At 34.9% G+C, this 16,788-nt stretch overlaps 1 protein-coding gene across 5 annotated transcripts in view; it reads right to left on the reverse strand.

The window, feature by feature from the left end:
* The window catches only part of LOC140791995 (serine/threonine-protein kinase ATM), a 61,764-nt gene that overhangs the window by 22,681 nt on the left and 22,295 nt on the right, over positions 1 to 16,788 (reverse strand). For all 5 annotated transcript variants that reach the window (XR_012109666.1, XM_073142746.1, XM_073142745.1 and 2 more), the window contains 21 exons: positions 16,410 to 16,484; positions 15,621 to 15,743; positions 13,243 to 13,428; positions 11,954 to 12,075; positions 11,801 to 11,870; positions 11,585 to 11,712; positions 9,632 to 9,773; positions 9,396 to 9,536; positions 9,140 to 9,238; positions 9,014 to 9,060; positions 8,708 to 8,903; positions 8,381 to 8,602; positions 6,277 to 6,348; positions 6,073 to 6,142; positions 4,469 to 4,577; positions 4,264 to 4,384; positions 4,031 to 4,159; positions 3,845 to 3,943; positions 3,699 to 3,746; positions 2,578 to 2,682; positions 2,401 to 2,487 (listed from right to left, as the gene is read on the reverse strand). Coding sequence is in view for 4 of the 5 variants with exons in the window: in XM_073142746.1 (XP_072998847.1) it covers positions 2,401 to 2,487; positions 2,578 to 2,682; positions 3,699 to 3,746; positions 3,845 to 3,943; positions 4,031 to 4,159; positions 4,264 to 4,384; positions 4,469 to 4,577; positions 6,073 to 6,142; positions 6,277 to 6,348; positions 8,381 to 8,602; positions 8,708 to 8,903; positions 9,014 to 9,060; positions 9,140 to 9,238; positions 9,396 to 9,536; positions 9,632 to 9,773; positions 11,585 to 11,712; positions 11,801 to 11,870; positions 11,954 to 12,075; positions 13,243 to 13,428; positions 15,621 to 15,743; positions 16,410 to 16,484 (2,391 nt within the window). In the remaining variant the exon portion in view is untranslated. The remainder of the gene's footprint in view (positions 1 to 2,400; positions 2,488 to 2,577; positions 2,683 to 3,698; positions 3,747 to 3,844; positions 3,944 to 4,030; positions 4,160 to 4,263; positions 4,385 to 4,468; positions 4,578 to 6,072; positions 6,143 to 6,276; positions 6,349 to 8,380; positions 8,603 to 8,707; positions 8,904 to 9,013; positions 9,061 to 9,139; positions 9,239 to 9,395; positions 9,537 to 9,631; positions 9,774 to 11,584; positions 11,713 to 11,800; positions 11,871 to 11,953; positions 12,076 to 13,242; positions 13,429 to 15,620; positions 15,744 to 16,409; positions 16,485 to 16,788) is intronic.

Below are 16,788 nucleotides of genomic sequence, written 5' to 3' on the forward strand. Positions count from 1 at the left end.
AGGGAGAGAGAGAGAGCAAGAAGAGAGAGAGAGAAAAAGGGAAAGAGAAAGAGAGTGAATGAGGCAGAGGTGTTCTACAACAGGGGCAGAGAGAGTAGGAAGAGGAAGAGAGAAAGAGAATGAGGGCGAGAGAGTGATGGATACAACATACTAGCAATAAGAGGGATAGAGAAGAAGAGAGATTTTTAGGCTTTATATGTGAGTAATTGTTATTCTTATTTTCTTATATATTTTTTAAAAGTTTCAAAAATTTATCAACATTTTAAATAATATTTAGAATTTATTTAATTAAAATATAGTCTGATCCGATACGGATAGCAGATAAGGTCGAATCGTATTGTTTTTTCGGGCGACCGATCCCGATCTCGATATTGAGTTTCGGAACCTTGGAAATTATATTAGTTAATAGTAAAACCTTGAAGATATCCGAGTAGATGCCAAGATTAGGGCTGCATTATGACTTATATTCGAGGTTAATTGAGTCTGATGCGCACAGATGATTAGACATGTCATTCGCTAAGGCATATTGAGTTATCATCGTATGATTTCTATCAGCTAAATGGGTACCTTGCCTGGATGAATGTTGAAACCCTTAGTAAATAATAAGGTATGATTATAATTGAGACACTCTTAACAAATGACAGGATATGGTTTGAGCATTTGTACAGAATAATGAAGCAAATACTGGGTGTGGCTATGCTCATTGGCCTAGTATGATTGTGTTATTTAAAGTTAACAATAATGGCTGAGATATTAAAAAATGCAATGATTTAATTATCATTTAATATAAATGATTATCAAGTGGTTATCATTCGTCATATGTGGTTGCATTGGAAATTGTCAAAACACGGTCATGGTTGTCATACATCATGTTATAATATTTGAGGAGATTATAGTACGATTATATCACAGAAGATATATCTATTTACTGAGCCTTTGACTCATGACCCTTTATTTATTTTTTTTAACACTCAAATAGGTAGTACTGATAACAACTTAAGATTATTGACGAAACATTTTAGAGCAAAGATAAAATAAGCTAGAAGTAGTATAGAAGATAGTTTATGTGAAAATTGGGTTATACATATGATGTATAATTATATCTTCCACTATATTAGACTGTGATTCGTAAAATACAAATTGAATTACATTTTATTTATATATTAGTCGTAACTTGATAGTTTGTCATGGTATGTGTGATTCTACCATACTATGTAGTAGTCTAGTATAATTATTATGGATTTAGATACTCATATGCTAACTTATTTGAATTATAGTAGGATTTACCACTGGGATGAATTATATGAGTACAAGTTTATTTATGTGTAACAAACCCAATTATCCTGTCACGTGTGTCCCGTGTGACGGGTGGGTGCATGGACAAGCACGTGACCGTCGAGCAAGAGCTCTACAATCACCATGTATTATACATTGACATATTAATAAATGAGACGTTGGTGGACATAGCAATTGAATATAATGATTCATTTATTGATTGGTATATGAAAATCACATGACGATTGATTTCTGTACTATCAAATAGACCACATATGTGGGTGATGGTCTTTTGGAACCACTATTGAGATTGTGGTACGTAGTTTACAAGACCATATTTTGGAATTAAGTTTGGAAGACAGCCTATTTAGGTATAATAGTTTGTGAAGAAAAAAAACTAAGGTACTATAGCCCAGTTGTTATGTTCTCCTGTCTTTATTGTCAAACAGTTAGACACAAGGAAAATAGTCATTAAATTCTATGAAGTTTGAATACAAATACTGATACCAATACGACACAATACAAATACGCAGTTAGAACAAATCCTAAAAACAAGGATGCAATATCCTAAGGATGCATAGGATGTATATTTAAATAGTGACTATGGTTGTCCATGATTGTGGTTCTTGAGTTTGTCATAACCAGAAATATTTTCGTGTATAAATTGCATTTTATCACAAGTGGGGTTGAAGTAAGAGACAAGCAAAAAAAACAAACTGAAGTAGAAGAATTGGTAACAGACAAAGTTGCTATGTAGACTTCTAAAATGGCTCGAGATAAAATATGAACAATGGACAAGAATTCATCAAACCAAGAACAAACAGCTAAGGGTTTGTTCTTACCACAAGAAAGTTTCCATTAATCATGTAATCCATATGGTAGGACGGAAATATATTGGTTGAGGAAGCTTTATCACTAGAAAAAAAATGCCATGTTTCCATTATATTATAACTTTGTTAACATACAGAAATTTTTTTGTGCTATTCTAACGCTGAGATCTCCTACAAGTAACCAGTACAACATATGCATAAAGTACAGGAGATAAGGAGAGAAAATAAATTACTCAAAACATTATCTAAGAAGACTAGACTATATAATGAGTAGACATTGTTACAAGTAGATAACCTTATTGGATTGAATGATCCCATATATGCCATCAGGTTCATTAATTTGGGTAAATGCTGCAAGCAGTAAATCAACATGTTGAGGCAACTGGCAGAAAAGAAAGAGGAAAGGATTGGTCATGGCATTTTAAAATGCAACAATATTTATTCTAGAAAAAGAGATAAATGATAAACTAACCAACTCTCGATGCGAGAAATCAGGGGATCCTAGTGCTAGACAATTAAAATGTTCCTCGCACCAAAGTTCTACATACATTACTGTACTGAAGTATGATGAGCAACGCTGCAAAGATAACAACAAATGTCAAAGGAACAAAGTAAAATTTCAAGCAAAAAATAGAAAGAATGTGTTTTGCATATATACACAATTTTTTTATCTGCATGTATATGGTAAGGCTGTTCCACGTCCAGTTCATATAAGGGGCAAGTTTTTTTCCCCCTCATGTACACAACCATATCCTAATAACATTGTGTTTTGTGTGGATGCCCCTCAAAATTTATGATACCCGTCAAAGCTAACTAACCGATAAGATATGAAAGCATGAATCATTTAATGCAATGCCCTTATTCATTTTACATGTATACATCTTATAGTTAAAAGTATGTCTTTTTCCTCTTAAATAGTTCAATTTTACTCTTACTCAGAAATTAACTCTTAATTGCCAAAGAAGTAACATGAAGGTAACCTATTACACGAACCAAGTATTTGATGTAACACATGCAAAATATGATACACACACACATGCACACACACAGGCACACATACATATAAAATGGTGTACTTGCAAATAAGGAAACTCTTAGGTATACATGTAAGAACCCTAAAGAGAAAAGCCAATCTCTTACACAAAATCTTAATAATTTGGCTATTAACTTTAATATTCACTGTTTGCTTCTAAAGTTTCCTGATCAAGAACTTTTGCGGCATCCAACATGAACCATGCAGATGGTTGTCACTCATCGCATCTGCTCTCCCTCATCAGCATTCTGCCCTTTGCCATTCACCATTATGATAAGAAATGGTTGAAGAGGAGATTAAGATTTCAAAGATCAAATAAGGACAGAGGGAAGTTTATAAATTCAAGATAGACTAGGTTGGGTTAAATTTAATATCGTGAAGATGAACTAGAAAAAAATTGATCGTGTTTCCAGTTGCTACCATCGGATTCAATACCATTCTCCTTTACCCTTAGTTTCAACAAAAAAAGAGAAACATTTAATTTAGATTTTAGATATATAAACTCTCAATTTTAACCAGCAGAAAATAGAGGTACATGAAATACTAGGAGCTATACTCACAAGTGCCGCTTTAGCTACCACAAGATAATCAACCGAAAGCCAGTAAACCTTTAAAAAAGAAACTTGTTAAGAGGATGTGAAATATGTTGCTGTCAATAAAGTACTAAATTAGGCTGAAATGACATAAAAATTAATGATGGTAATACCTTTTTCCAAAAGGAAGTTGATAGGAGAACATTAATTTTTTGACCTTTTGATCTTTCGGATGTGCATCGAGCTTCTATAGAAGTAGAGGATCTGCTTTTCTGCACAATGTTCAAAAAATATGCATATAATGTTCCAAATTATAGAATATATAATATTATAATTTCCTCATATTAACACATCATTACCTTAAGTGGAGTTGCAACCGAGCCAGCCCTTTCAGCCACATAAAAGGATCTGAGCTTATTTAATGCATCCAATAGCACCTGGATTGACTTCAACGAATCATTGGATTCAAGAAAAATGTTTTCCTGGACCTGCCAAAAGGATAAGGAGAGTTAGAGTATCACATGAATAGATCAAAATACATTCAAAAAGATGACATCATTTGATAAGAGATACTGAAAGTCAATCAGAAAACCTTTGTTGAAATTAAATCACAAAGGACAGCACTACAGTCAGTCTTTGCTAGGTTCACCAGCACACTAGCAAGCAAAAGCTCAGCTGCCTCGGCTTTCAACAGAACTATATTTTGACAGAGTCTAGAAATCCAATAAAAAACAGTACATTAGCATCCCATCTAGAATAATATTTAGTTGCCTAAGTTATTGCAGCAAAACATTTACCGTAAAATTGTATCATCACAGTGACTAATAAGTGCGTGCACAAGAGAGCACACCCAAGTATCATAGGATTTATGTTCTGTGCGCCACAGGGAAGAATCTTCCAGCGAAACTGCATACACCAAAGACACCAAAATCATTTTCTAATTTTACCATAAGATATACCTTAAGTTGTCATAACCAAGGATTGCCGTATTGAGGCTGTGGACAAGCTTAGAACGTGCAGGGGACATGCTGTGTAAAATGCCATGTTGAACAAACTCACTCGTGCCACCTGGCACAGTGTCAGCCTCAAAGTATCAATAATCTACTTCAAGGTGGGCTCCTAATTTACTCTCCAAACTTTCCTAAGAAGTACACAGTAAAACAAAGACGAACTCCTGAAACTATCCAGAAATAAATCACAGGATCCAAAAGCATTCCCAACCGAAATATTCCAAGCTTAATAGGATACATATACAAAGTACAAACACACCAAAGATCATAAATAATAAAAAAAGATTTATAAGACTTAAATAACAGCTAAACTAGTAAACCAAAGAAACTAACCCTAAAGTTACATTATCTTCGAATTGTGTCTGCCACAACTAATCAGTACATCGACCAGAATTCAGACTACTTAAGTGTCACCAAATTAGTAACTACATCACTATCTAGGTGAAGTCACCACAATAATGGCAAATTTTCTATAACATCTTCACACAAGATATTCGACAACACCCTTACAAGACTGACGGTATAATCAATTATGGCCATGCCAATCGGCACGGGGCATGCCGGCGGCATACCGGCATGTGGCATGAACGGTGTCGCATGGCACCTCTCGTAGCAGCAACCCGCTCATCGTCGCCACTCTTCGTCGATTGTCCACACTCCAGCTGCTCGGACCCAATGGATCCGCAAAATAAGTTTTTATTCAAACCTGACCTAACCCACCTGCCTTTCTTCCTCCTTGAGCTAGGACACCGTGTTGGGTGTGAACAACTCGAGCTCAGATGATCAGCGAATAGCAGCGACGACGAGGTCGACGGCAAGCAACCAAAGGATAGTCTCCCTCATCTTTTCCTTTTTCTCTTTTGCGGCACAGCCATCCTAGGGCGTAATTATCAGTAGAAAGAACTCATCAATTATGAATCTAGATTTTGGCGCTCTGATCATGAGCTTGACCAGCTTTCCCATCTCTAGCCTGAAACCTTCTAAATTGCTACCAGGCAAACTGATTGGATTCTCTTTGTTCTTTATTTCATTTTAAGCCTTAAAAATCTCAGATTAGTTACTCTTAGACTACTTTTCTTGGTCTTAAAGTTAAAATAATCAACAGAATCATAAGACAGAGCATACAGCTGCATGATTTGTGAAACTAAATACAGGATAACAAGATTACAATTATAAATGAATTACTTCTGATTAGTTGTAACAACCAATTGGAAATGAAAGGAACACAGAAAGTTAAAGTGTAGTGCACAGTATCCTAATTATCAAAACAAATAAAATAGCAAGCTCCAAATTACTGCTGATGCAATGCTGACAACAATTTCCGAGAAAATATAGAAGGCATCAAGGCAAGAAAAAAGGATGAGGAAATTCATATTTAAGAAATAACTTACCACTAGAGTTATTTCCAGAATCCAAAACTAACTTTTCAACAATTGCCAAGCTAACACCTTTGGAGTGAATCTGCATATCAAAACAAAAGGAAACATGTGCCAAAAAGTGGAAACAAAATTTATGCCAGAAAAGACAACCAATTAAGCAGGAGATAGAGAAAATCTGCACACAACGCCACAATCAGTTGCAGATAGCAAAATTACCGCAATTAAGGACCTCTCATGAGAATCAAGGCACTGCAGCACATTCTGACCCTTCTCCGTCGAAAGAATCCCCTGAGCATGACCAACAGAAGTACCAATATAATTGACTGAATTGCATGAATGTAAGCTAAGAAGCATAAGAGAATCAGGGAGCATAAAATAATTAAAATTTCCAACCAGCTTATAAACTTAAATGAAGAGTAAGAAGGTCATGTACCACGCCAAGCTATGATAAACTTCCTGTTAAGCTAGCTATAATTAAGTGTCCCTGTCCCCTGAGAGGCTAAGACTGGTGATTTACATCATAGTATCATACTATAAAAACTAGAAACAGACCATCAATTTTGTCCTTTATATCTAATTCTTGTCCTTGATGAATAATACTTTTCAAGACAAAATTACTCTTAAGCTAAGTATTTGCTAAAAACAAATTAGTTAGCTTTGGGGAAGACAAGGGGAGGTGGGGAGAGAGGAAAGGGAAGAGAAGAGAAGAGAAAGAAGAAAGGAGTAAGGGGGAATAGGCTATCAACAGAGTTCTGATGATGGTAGGGAAGGAGGTTATTGATGACATGACAAATGGAAAAAAGATAGTGAGGGGGTACATTTTGTCCCAAAAAAAGTCAAAAGTCAAAAGTGGGCCGGTTCCCAAAGGATAATCAACTGGATTTACGTTGCAAAAAGCTCAAACTTCTCCCACATAGTATTAATCTGAATTTGAATTGAACCACTGTGAACACAATTCAACTCATTAACTGTTCAATGTGTTTCATGGCAAACCAAACCTAAATAGACTTGTCTCTTGCTAGGGAGTTGGTATCAAACTATCAACTTTTAAAAGCTGTTACACATTTATGTTAAATGGAAGTGCGTACTCTTTATCTAAATCCATTGAGCATAACAAGCATACTAATGCATCTCTACGAATAATATACGGTTCCTAAAGTTTCTATTATTTATACAGGAAGCACCAGTATATAAGAAAGAAAAGAAAAGAAAATGGTAGAGAAATGTCTCTGATCACTATTATGAATTTATGATAAAAGGTAAATATGCTTATGAATGTGAATTCTATAATGATATTAGCAGAAATACTATGAAGTATGAACATACTGAAATTATCATAATGCATAAACTAGAAAATTAGTGATATAGCAAACTTTTGCTTCTGATCTATTAGTATATGACCAAGTAGAAAATAATTCAGCAAAGTTCATCAGCCATGAAACAGAAGCTATCTTATCCCTCATTTCCGTTGGAAGAGAAGAATGAACAAATGAAAGTATGAGAGGAGGAAATGAGTGTGTTCCATAAGGTGATTACACACTCATAAGGACATGAAACCAACGTAATAATAGTTGAATATCAAGTCATGAATGAGTTGAACGAGAAATAAATTCCTAAGGTCTTCATTTAATTACCAACCCATGGTTAATGTCCAAATGAACCTGGAGGAGGACCCCTTTTCCAATCAGCTTAAAAAAGATGGGACATAATCTGGATTCTGAAGTGTAAATCCAGGAATCAAACAGCACAGCATGGATACATTCCTAACCACATGTAATTGCCAGAAACACAGCGGGAGATGTTATGTGATGAACCACACTAAGCCAACACCACATGTCACACGCTTCTTACAGTAATGAACTCACAATGCCTAGGCTTCTTAGCAACTGGTGTGGACAACTAAACCCAAATATTGACAATCCAGGGTCCGTGTAACGCAGTTAGTGGCTGCAACCTCCAAGTATGGTTGTAGTTAAGGATCACCATATCTGCCCTAACTTTCAGATGATATAAGAGTCCCAAAAAGCGCAAGTATAAGTTCTAAGTTCTAACAATGTAACAATTTCTACTTCTACATGGATGGATCACTTGACATCATTAAAAGGCAAAGATTAATGTGACTAGCATTTTTGGTCTATGCCATGATTACATGGATATGAAGGTCCAGTAAAAACATATGCAAGAAAAAGGCAAAGTAATTTGGCAGTGACCATGGGAAACTAATATATTTTATTTTCAATGCTAGAAGCTTTAATATTGTTGAATATTGACAGATAATAAGATCTACGTTGCTAGAGATAGCATAATCTGAAACACTTACTCTTAGCGTTTGTGAAGTCACATCCACTATCTTCACAGAAACATCCAACAAATAAGATTTTAGCAGTTTTATGAGATCAACCAAAAGCTCTTCAGTAACCCCATTATCTGTGTAAAATTTAGGTTCCTTCAAGCAAACATTGTTTGAAGACTGGACAGGATACTTTTGGTAAAACCTCTCGGGCAAATGAAACATGACTTGATAAGGATTGCAAATGCCAACCTGTGAAAATCACAAATAAATAAAATAAATGATTAAAAAAATAGAAGAAAGAGTACACCTATATAATAGCATCATTGTGTCTCAAGGTGAATAGTTGAGACCAACCCTAGATATAAAATCAGCAAGTACTGCACTCATATCATTTGCTTCAGTTGAGTTACAAAGGCCAACAAGGGTCCAGATAGCAGAAACAACATCAGGATCGCCACCCCAACAGCTGCTCTCCCGTGTCCCCTCCACAGAATTTGTTTCTCTAAGGATGATTTCTCCCGAGACTAACTTCGCTCGCAGTGTTTCTAGACTAAATATAGTTCAAATAATTCAGAAAACAGTCACCTTCATTGATTAGAATATTATAAAAATAAGAACAGAAGCATGCATGAACACCTGACTTAAAGCCAAAAAGACTACCTCAACAACCGCAGTCTTTGTGGAAGGTACAGAGCTCTCATAACAAACTAAAAGATCAAAGGCAAGGTGTGAGCTGAGTAGGATAAAAAACATAACAATAAAAAAACTTAAGAGAAATAATTTTGCCTTCAGAAAGTGATCTCTGGGAGAGTAGGAAATGCAAAGGTCACTTTGAAAACTACGTATGCTCTTCAAACAATCAAGTTTAGGAAATGGCTCCAAGTCCTGTAATCACATTAAAGTCACAAAGATAACATATCTCAAAAGAGGAGCAATTGGTGATGGAATACAAATACAGTAAATAAAACTGTTTACAAAAATAAATGGAAAGAACAAGGAACTCATTGTGATCAGGATATACACTGAAAAAACTTAGTCATACCTTTATGTAGTCATAAAGTGATGGATCAGCATCCACAATCAGCTGATGAAGCAGAGATACAATTCCTGCTGAATGTTCAATAGCTGTTTCATCTTGGTGTTTGAGAGGTATGAGACAAGCAACCAACTTGGAAACCAAAAACTGCAGAGATGCATAACGAAAAGAATAAAGAGGAAAGGTAGAAAATGGAAGTTCCATAAAGTATGAAAAATAGATTAGAGGATGGGGTAAAGCACCTGAAGCTGTTCACCAAGAACGCTAACAATTTCTTTAGGAGGATTTGTTTTATATGTATCAATCAGTTTAGATAGAATAACGCAACACTGCTCTTGCAAAGGTTGACTCAGGAGAAAGTCTCCCACAATACTTATTATATAGCTGAAAGAGGAAACATGACTCAATAAATACAAAATCTAGAAAATGCAGAAGTAATGTATGCAACAATCAATATGCCACAATTAAGACAAAATCAAGAAGATGCAGAAGCAATTTCTGCAATAATCAAGAAGCAGAAACAGTACATACTGCATAGTACGTCATGATTTGCAATCTGTAATTCAAATTTCTACGAACAAATGTCCTGCAGATCTAAATGAAGCAATCTACTGTAGAAAACTGGATAATATTTGTAAACTAAGAACAGTGAACCACTCATTATGTCATGTGGCATGACGAATCTTAAACAGGTAATATTAAGGTCACTCAATGTTTCGCTGCTAGCTGCACATCTTTGTGCATGAGATCATAAAACATTTTTGTGAGGACATAGTAGAGTAGTGTATGCATCTTTCTACTTTGTCAGTTAATCATAAAACATTTATGCAAAGCCAAGCTTCACTTAGTTCAGTGGCTATTTGTGCCCAAATTAAAAGTTCACATCTTTCTACTTTGTCAGTTAATCTGGATAATCCAAATATCTTTCCAGATGAATTTATCTCAGTCCCTACAATGCATGATCCAAAAAAGCAATGAGGATAGTGGATAACCTATTTCATCCCAAGGCCATCTCTTGAAGTTACTAGCAGGATATTACCTGCAAATTCTGAACTGATTTCAGGTTAACAAGCAGCAGTAAACATACACAATTTTCATAGGCCTCAACCTTGATAGACGAGGCAATACTTCTTTTTGAAGACCTAGACAATGATAAAGGGTCACACTCCAACAACACATCAAACTAACTCCTTTTTTTATTTATGCTCCGCCTAAGAAGAATATCTGATAAAAACTGAACCCTTTATCGCTCTAATACAAAGCTGCCATCCACTTTCTGTGATCAAATTTGACCTTCCCTGGTCACCGCATGATGTCATCCGGGTCCGATCGGGTCGACTAATGGGGGCATTGAGCTCGATGGATCGAGTTTATTTATTTTTAATTAATTTATGATATAAGTCTTTAAAAAAAGTCTAGTTAAGTAATGTAATCCATTAAGATAAGTCTAGTTAAATCATGTTAACACTGAAGATAAGTCCAATTAAGTCATATGCTCCTAAGGTAAGTCTAATTAAATCAAGTAAGTTTATAAGGCAAATCCAGTTAAGTCATATAAACCTTTAGAGCTAGTCCTTGTAAGGCTTTTTATATTCGACCTCTATATATAAAGGGGTTAAACTCCTTTGTTTAATCATCCAAGCATTGAAAATGTATTTTAACTTTGAGTTTATTTTAGTAGTAAGAGTAAAATAACTTAGAAGTAGAAGTAAATTAATCTGTCTTCATCACCACCATCGCCACCCTTCTTCCTCCACCATCACCACAACGATCATCCCTCCTATAATCGAAATCCACCACCTTCTATCATCTCCATCAACCATCATTCAACTAACTGAAGCCTAAATTCCCTTTTGCGATTCAACTCAATCGGTCCATAACAATTTGGTATCAGAGCAAACCCTTGTAGCGTCGAGTCTAGTTAGTTTGTAACACAACAACATGGAAAACCTCATCAAAAGAATTACCTAAATAAAAAATAAATACTGATGCATGAGCACATTGTTGGGAAGAAATGTTAGACTGTGAGAGATAGTCCTCACTAGATGTAGGGGCAAAAAAATTGGAGTGATGCAATCAGACACTCTATTTGCACAATATTGCAAGTTCACATCCTTGAATACCAGAATGAGGCAGCATGAAAAAATAGAGAGAAAAATGAACAAATTACAGAAGAATTGAAATTAAAAGCTTACTAGGAAGTGCTAGGAACAAGAGCTCTGTGCCCAATTATGTGGATAAGAACTTCAAATGCAGATAGTCGTTGGAACATATGCCGGGGATGACTAGCAGCTGTAATCTGGTAATGCATTTCTACTAGAAACTGCAGTATAATTTGAACTACTTATGCAATTTCTTGAAATCAATACAGAAATACAAGGCTCTGGAGACATTTTAACAAAAATAGATACCTTAAAAACTCTATCAGGCCGAAAGATGTTGACTTTATCAGCTATGCATATACCGTAAGAATTGTCATACCTGAAACACCAGTCGAAGTATACATAATGTCTTAATACTTGTACAAGCCATTGAAAAGATAAAAGGCTCAAGGAAGTTCATACATTTCCACAAAACCATCAACAACTGTTTTTACTGAAAGCACAACGACATCCTTGGTAAAATAAGGCACTTCTGGGTCAGGAGAAGCTGAGGATAGAGAGAGAAGAAAGCCGACTATTGCTACCTAGAAAAGGAAAATAAATATATATTAGATATCAAAATGATAGCAGAGTCTAGGAATAAAGAATATTTACTATCTATTTCTAGGTGAGCTGATTATTTATTCCTGTTGAAGGTGTCCAATTATATAGTGAAAATATCATCAATAATTGATGAACATGATATATTTTGATCAACTAACCTAGTATTTATTTTGACTTTTGAGTTCAACGCCATTCTTTGGAAGCATTCTTTCTTAATTAAGTTCCTTAAAGTTTAAAACTTAAATATCTCTGAAACTTAAATTTTTGATCAAAAGTTTCTCTACTTTAGGTCGCATTAAGAGTTACTAAAGGTTCATGGCGAGCTCAACTGCTCAACCAAGATGTACTGAAAGAAGGCAAGCTTGGCCCTAAGTCTCCATAGCCTAATCTAGCCTTTCCTTCTCTAGCAAGCCCAAACTGAAGGCTAGACCACCAACGATCAAGCTAAAAAACAAAGAATTGAAAAGATATCTGAGCAATTGATCAAAACTCCTATCTGGAATAAGTGATGAAGGACACTGTGACAAGCAACAAAAGTAGAGAAGAGAGAAAAGGTCTTTCCAGGAGGAAGTGGCTTCCAACTTGGACATTGGAGTGGCAGTACCAGGCAACCAGCATAGCTATGGCAATACTGATAGTTTATCCATCAAACTGATATAATGACTGTGATAACTTGGGAACATCAAGCTATATAACCTACTTTCCCAGCCACTAACTCTATTAAGGAAGCCCAAAACCAATCATCTCCATCAATAGTGGCAATTTTGGTGGCGACGAGCTTTAATCCTCACCCAAGTACAAGCTCCGACAACCAAGGAGGGAATAAAGAAAAAAAATTTAGCAATGAGGGAATAAGAAAGTAGAGGAAAAGTGACAAAAATAAAGGAGAAAGTACAAAAGGTTTTAGGTCAACAAGGGAATAGGCATAGGGACAGACAAAAATTGGCATGGTATGCATGGGGTGGTAGTTTTGTACCAACTGTCAATGCTCTCCCTCAGTATTGGTACTACTAATTCACTGGCATGATCCATATCGATTTGTGTCATCCAAGCTAATCGGCATGACAATTTATGCATTATCAAAATGTAATCTATGAAGCAAAAAGAATACTGCATAGGTTGTTTATTAGATGACCCTAAAATTATACCATATGCTTCTTTATAAGATCATCTCGCTCAAGCTCTGTAATTTCAGCAAAAAGCAAAAGTGATTCACAAAGTGCAGTTCCAGCAATTTCCTTATCTGGACTTCCACTGCAATGCACTGCCATGCACGTTGCAAAAATAGGAACAAAGTAATCCTTCACGAGAATAGACAAATGCTGACAAGAAACCTGCACAAATTGTATAGGAATCAAGTATCTAAGAATAGACAGAGAAAGCAAGGAACGAAAGAGAAATTTATATTGTAATATGATAGAAGAAACAGATAATAAAGCAAACCAACCCACCAAAAGAGAAAACAAACCATCCATGAAAACAAATGCTGATTAGCACACATATTTTACCACCATTGCAATAAAGTGCACTATATAAGCATATAACATGTCCTAGTATATGCTATCATAACACAGGACTTATATGTATGAAAACACAAAGGGCTTGTTCAGCAAAAGAAGTTTCTTTTCAGCACTACACATGCTTTCTATAGAAACCTATCGGTAAGATATGAAAACAAATCTGCATTTCAGCACATCCTACCTTAAATTTTTGTAATATCTAAACTCCATTTTATTAGGCCTTGTTTAGTTTGAGACTAAGTCCGATCTCGATTAGTTAGTCTCATTTCTTAGTTTTTATTTTGTAGAGAGTTAACTTCATTAGATATGAAAAAGATAAAAATATTGAACCAGTTTATGAGTCTCAAGACCAGTTGAGAGGGTTCCTAAACTCAAAGCAAACAAGACCTTAGGTAACAATATGATTTGCAAGTCCTAAACTATGTCAGTATCTATTAACCTCAAGAGTTCCACAATTATGATTGAATTGGTAATATACAGATTCTAGGTGTGGATTATCTACAATAAAGAAAAATATCAATTAAAGTGAGATAAGAAAGCACCTTATAACACGTGAAATATGCTGTACTCTAAGGATTCAGATAAAGAGAACAAAATTCGAGCAGATTAAGTAATAATGTCAGTTTCCCAAACACCATGTTCCTCTGTGTTCCACCGAGCTAGAAGAACCTTATCCAACAAAGACTCCATAAAAAATTAAACAATAAAGAAAAGAAACCTCAGAACTTACATGATATTTTGTTTTGCTAATCTGGGACATGAAACAGGAGTAACAAAGAGTTACATGAAGGATTTCATTTTCATCACAGGAAGCAAAAGCAAAAGAAGCGAATATTTTCAGATAATAGTTTACAGGTTTATCAACTAAGTTCAGAGAGGCCTTAATATAATAGACCAGAAAGGCAAAATCCATGTTATCAATGCACCCCAAACAAAACCAAGCTTCTCCAAGATTCAGATAAACAACATAAACAAAACAACAAAAAATTGTGTTCAACAAAGTAAGGACATTTTGTGAAAAATGAAATAAATGTAAACAGTTGTGTTTTTAGTCGAGATTCTTAGCCAAACCCCCACCCCAAGATCAGATTTGTGAAAAATTCTGGAAGACAATTGCATCCTTGCTTAGACATAAGACAGAAGGAACAAGTTTTCCAACTTCACCATAATATGAAACAAAAATCAACATGTAAGCAACTGATACTCTTTGTGCATTTGACTGTGATTTTAAGTTTTTAACACATATGTTAAACTTGGATAGATGATATTTCAAATTTGTGAATATGTATTGGTGGCGAAATAACTTGAAAAAAAAAAATATATAAGTAGCTGACCACAATTAAAACAAGTGTTTGCATTTGTCAGAGAAGAACAAAGTGCATGTTATTGACTAGAATCATATAAAAAGATGTCATAAGAGATCAGTGAATATAGTTTTACTGTAAAAAGTTTTATTTGGTAAGACATAAACCTCCCAATGTAGAATAATAAACAAGGCATTGGTGGACAGTGGACATGACCTGAACTAACCTAGGCAAAGAAGGAAAAATACAGAAGAGAATCCATCACTTATATAACTAGAGCACAGAAAATCTCATGATAGCAAATTGGAAATATACCAGAGTCAGTTCCACATAATGCACACATCAAGCAATTAGATACCAAGAATATTGGGGTATAAGAGTTATGGAAAGAAGAGTGAGATGGACAATATTAGAGAATTCATGAACAAGACGATTATGTAGAGAAAGCATTTGACTCAAGTCTGCCTGCACAGTAAGAAAATGTGAGACAAGTATAAAAGGATAGTACTAAACAGTAAGAGATGCCAGTTAACATAATGAAAGGGTAACATACAAAATAGTTGAACACAAGTATAGAACATTAAGACAAAAGAGGTAGAAGACATTTAGATCACTACAATATCACCAAACAAAGTACATATTTGTTAATACCATAGATAGTTCACCAAGTACATCATCTAAAGAACTTGTAACAAAGCTCACCTTAGATAACCAATTAAGATTTGTCACATCTCCTCTCAAAACAAGGGGAGGAAGTAGCCAGGGGCAGCAATATTGCACAAAATGTTTAGCATCCGATGAGTTAAGATTAAAGATATTTCGTACCTGCAATACTTTAACATTTAAAAATATAGAATCTATGGAAATAGATCTAAAGAAAGCTAGATGAATTATTCAATGCAATGTGTAACAGAAAATTTAATGACTATCGACTTCTACACCACGGAATGAATATGAAATCATTCTTAATGACAGATCCTAACTAACTGGACCCTGCTCATTTCATATGAATCTTACGTTAGCACTAATTTTGTAAGTAAAGAAGAAAAAGGGCTTCTCCCCGTTGACCTAATGTCAATATTTCAATACATCATATTATAGCTTCACAAGGGACCCCAAGAATGTTTATTCTCTAATTACTGAACGTCGTATCACAAACTAGATAGCACAAAAGATATATTTAGATTCTAGAATGACGATATCAACATAGAAAAATATACTGATTCTAAGCAATCTGTATTCAAGGGTTTGATATTTTAATGACCAAAACCATACCAAATATAGACACTCCAACTCATCAAAATGGAGTTGAAATTTTACATAGAGCCCTCTTTGTTCTCCAATAATCTCATAAAATTCTAAAAAGGAAACTCTGGCAGCTGGCTTCATGAAGAATGAATATTTTTTATACAATGAAAGAAAAGTCATATATTAGATGAAGCTTTAATCAAATGAACTTTTATTGGCCTTAGAATGTATATGATAACTTACCTCAACTAGTGTCACTAAGCTTACTTCACAAGCAACCCAGCGAGCGAGTATTGATGCCATTAGCTGCTCTAAAAACTGCCAAAAGATGTCCAAATTTAATATATTACACATGATAAAGGATAGGGCACTCCCAAGTTTCAACGACAGACATCATCTAACAATGGTAAACATGGTCGCACTGCATCAGATTCACAGTAAAGAGTACTACAAAAGAAAGTAAATAACATTACTCTATCTTCCCTAAGAGGGTATGTCAAATGATATACATGCATATATAGACTCTGTCTGCATGTTACTAATGATCTAATCATATGCCTTACAACCTAATTCTACTTTCAAGTTTCAACCTTCTCTGGCAGATTCTTAATTTTGTGAACTC

This window comes from Typha latifolia, chromosome 7, assembly GCF_019914945.1.
Source record: "Typha latifolia isolate L0001 chromosome 7, TyphaL0001v2, whole genome shotgun sequence".
NCBI classification, from domain to species: Eukaryota; Viridiplantae; Streptophyta; class Magnoliopsida; order Poales; family Typhaceae; genus Typha; species Typha latifolia.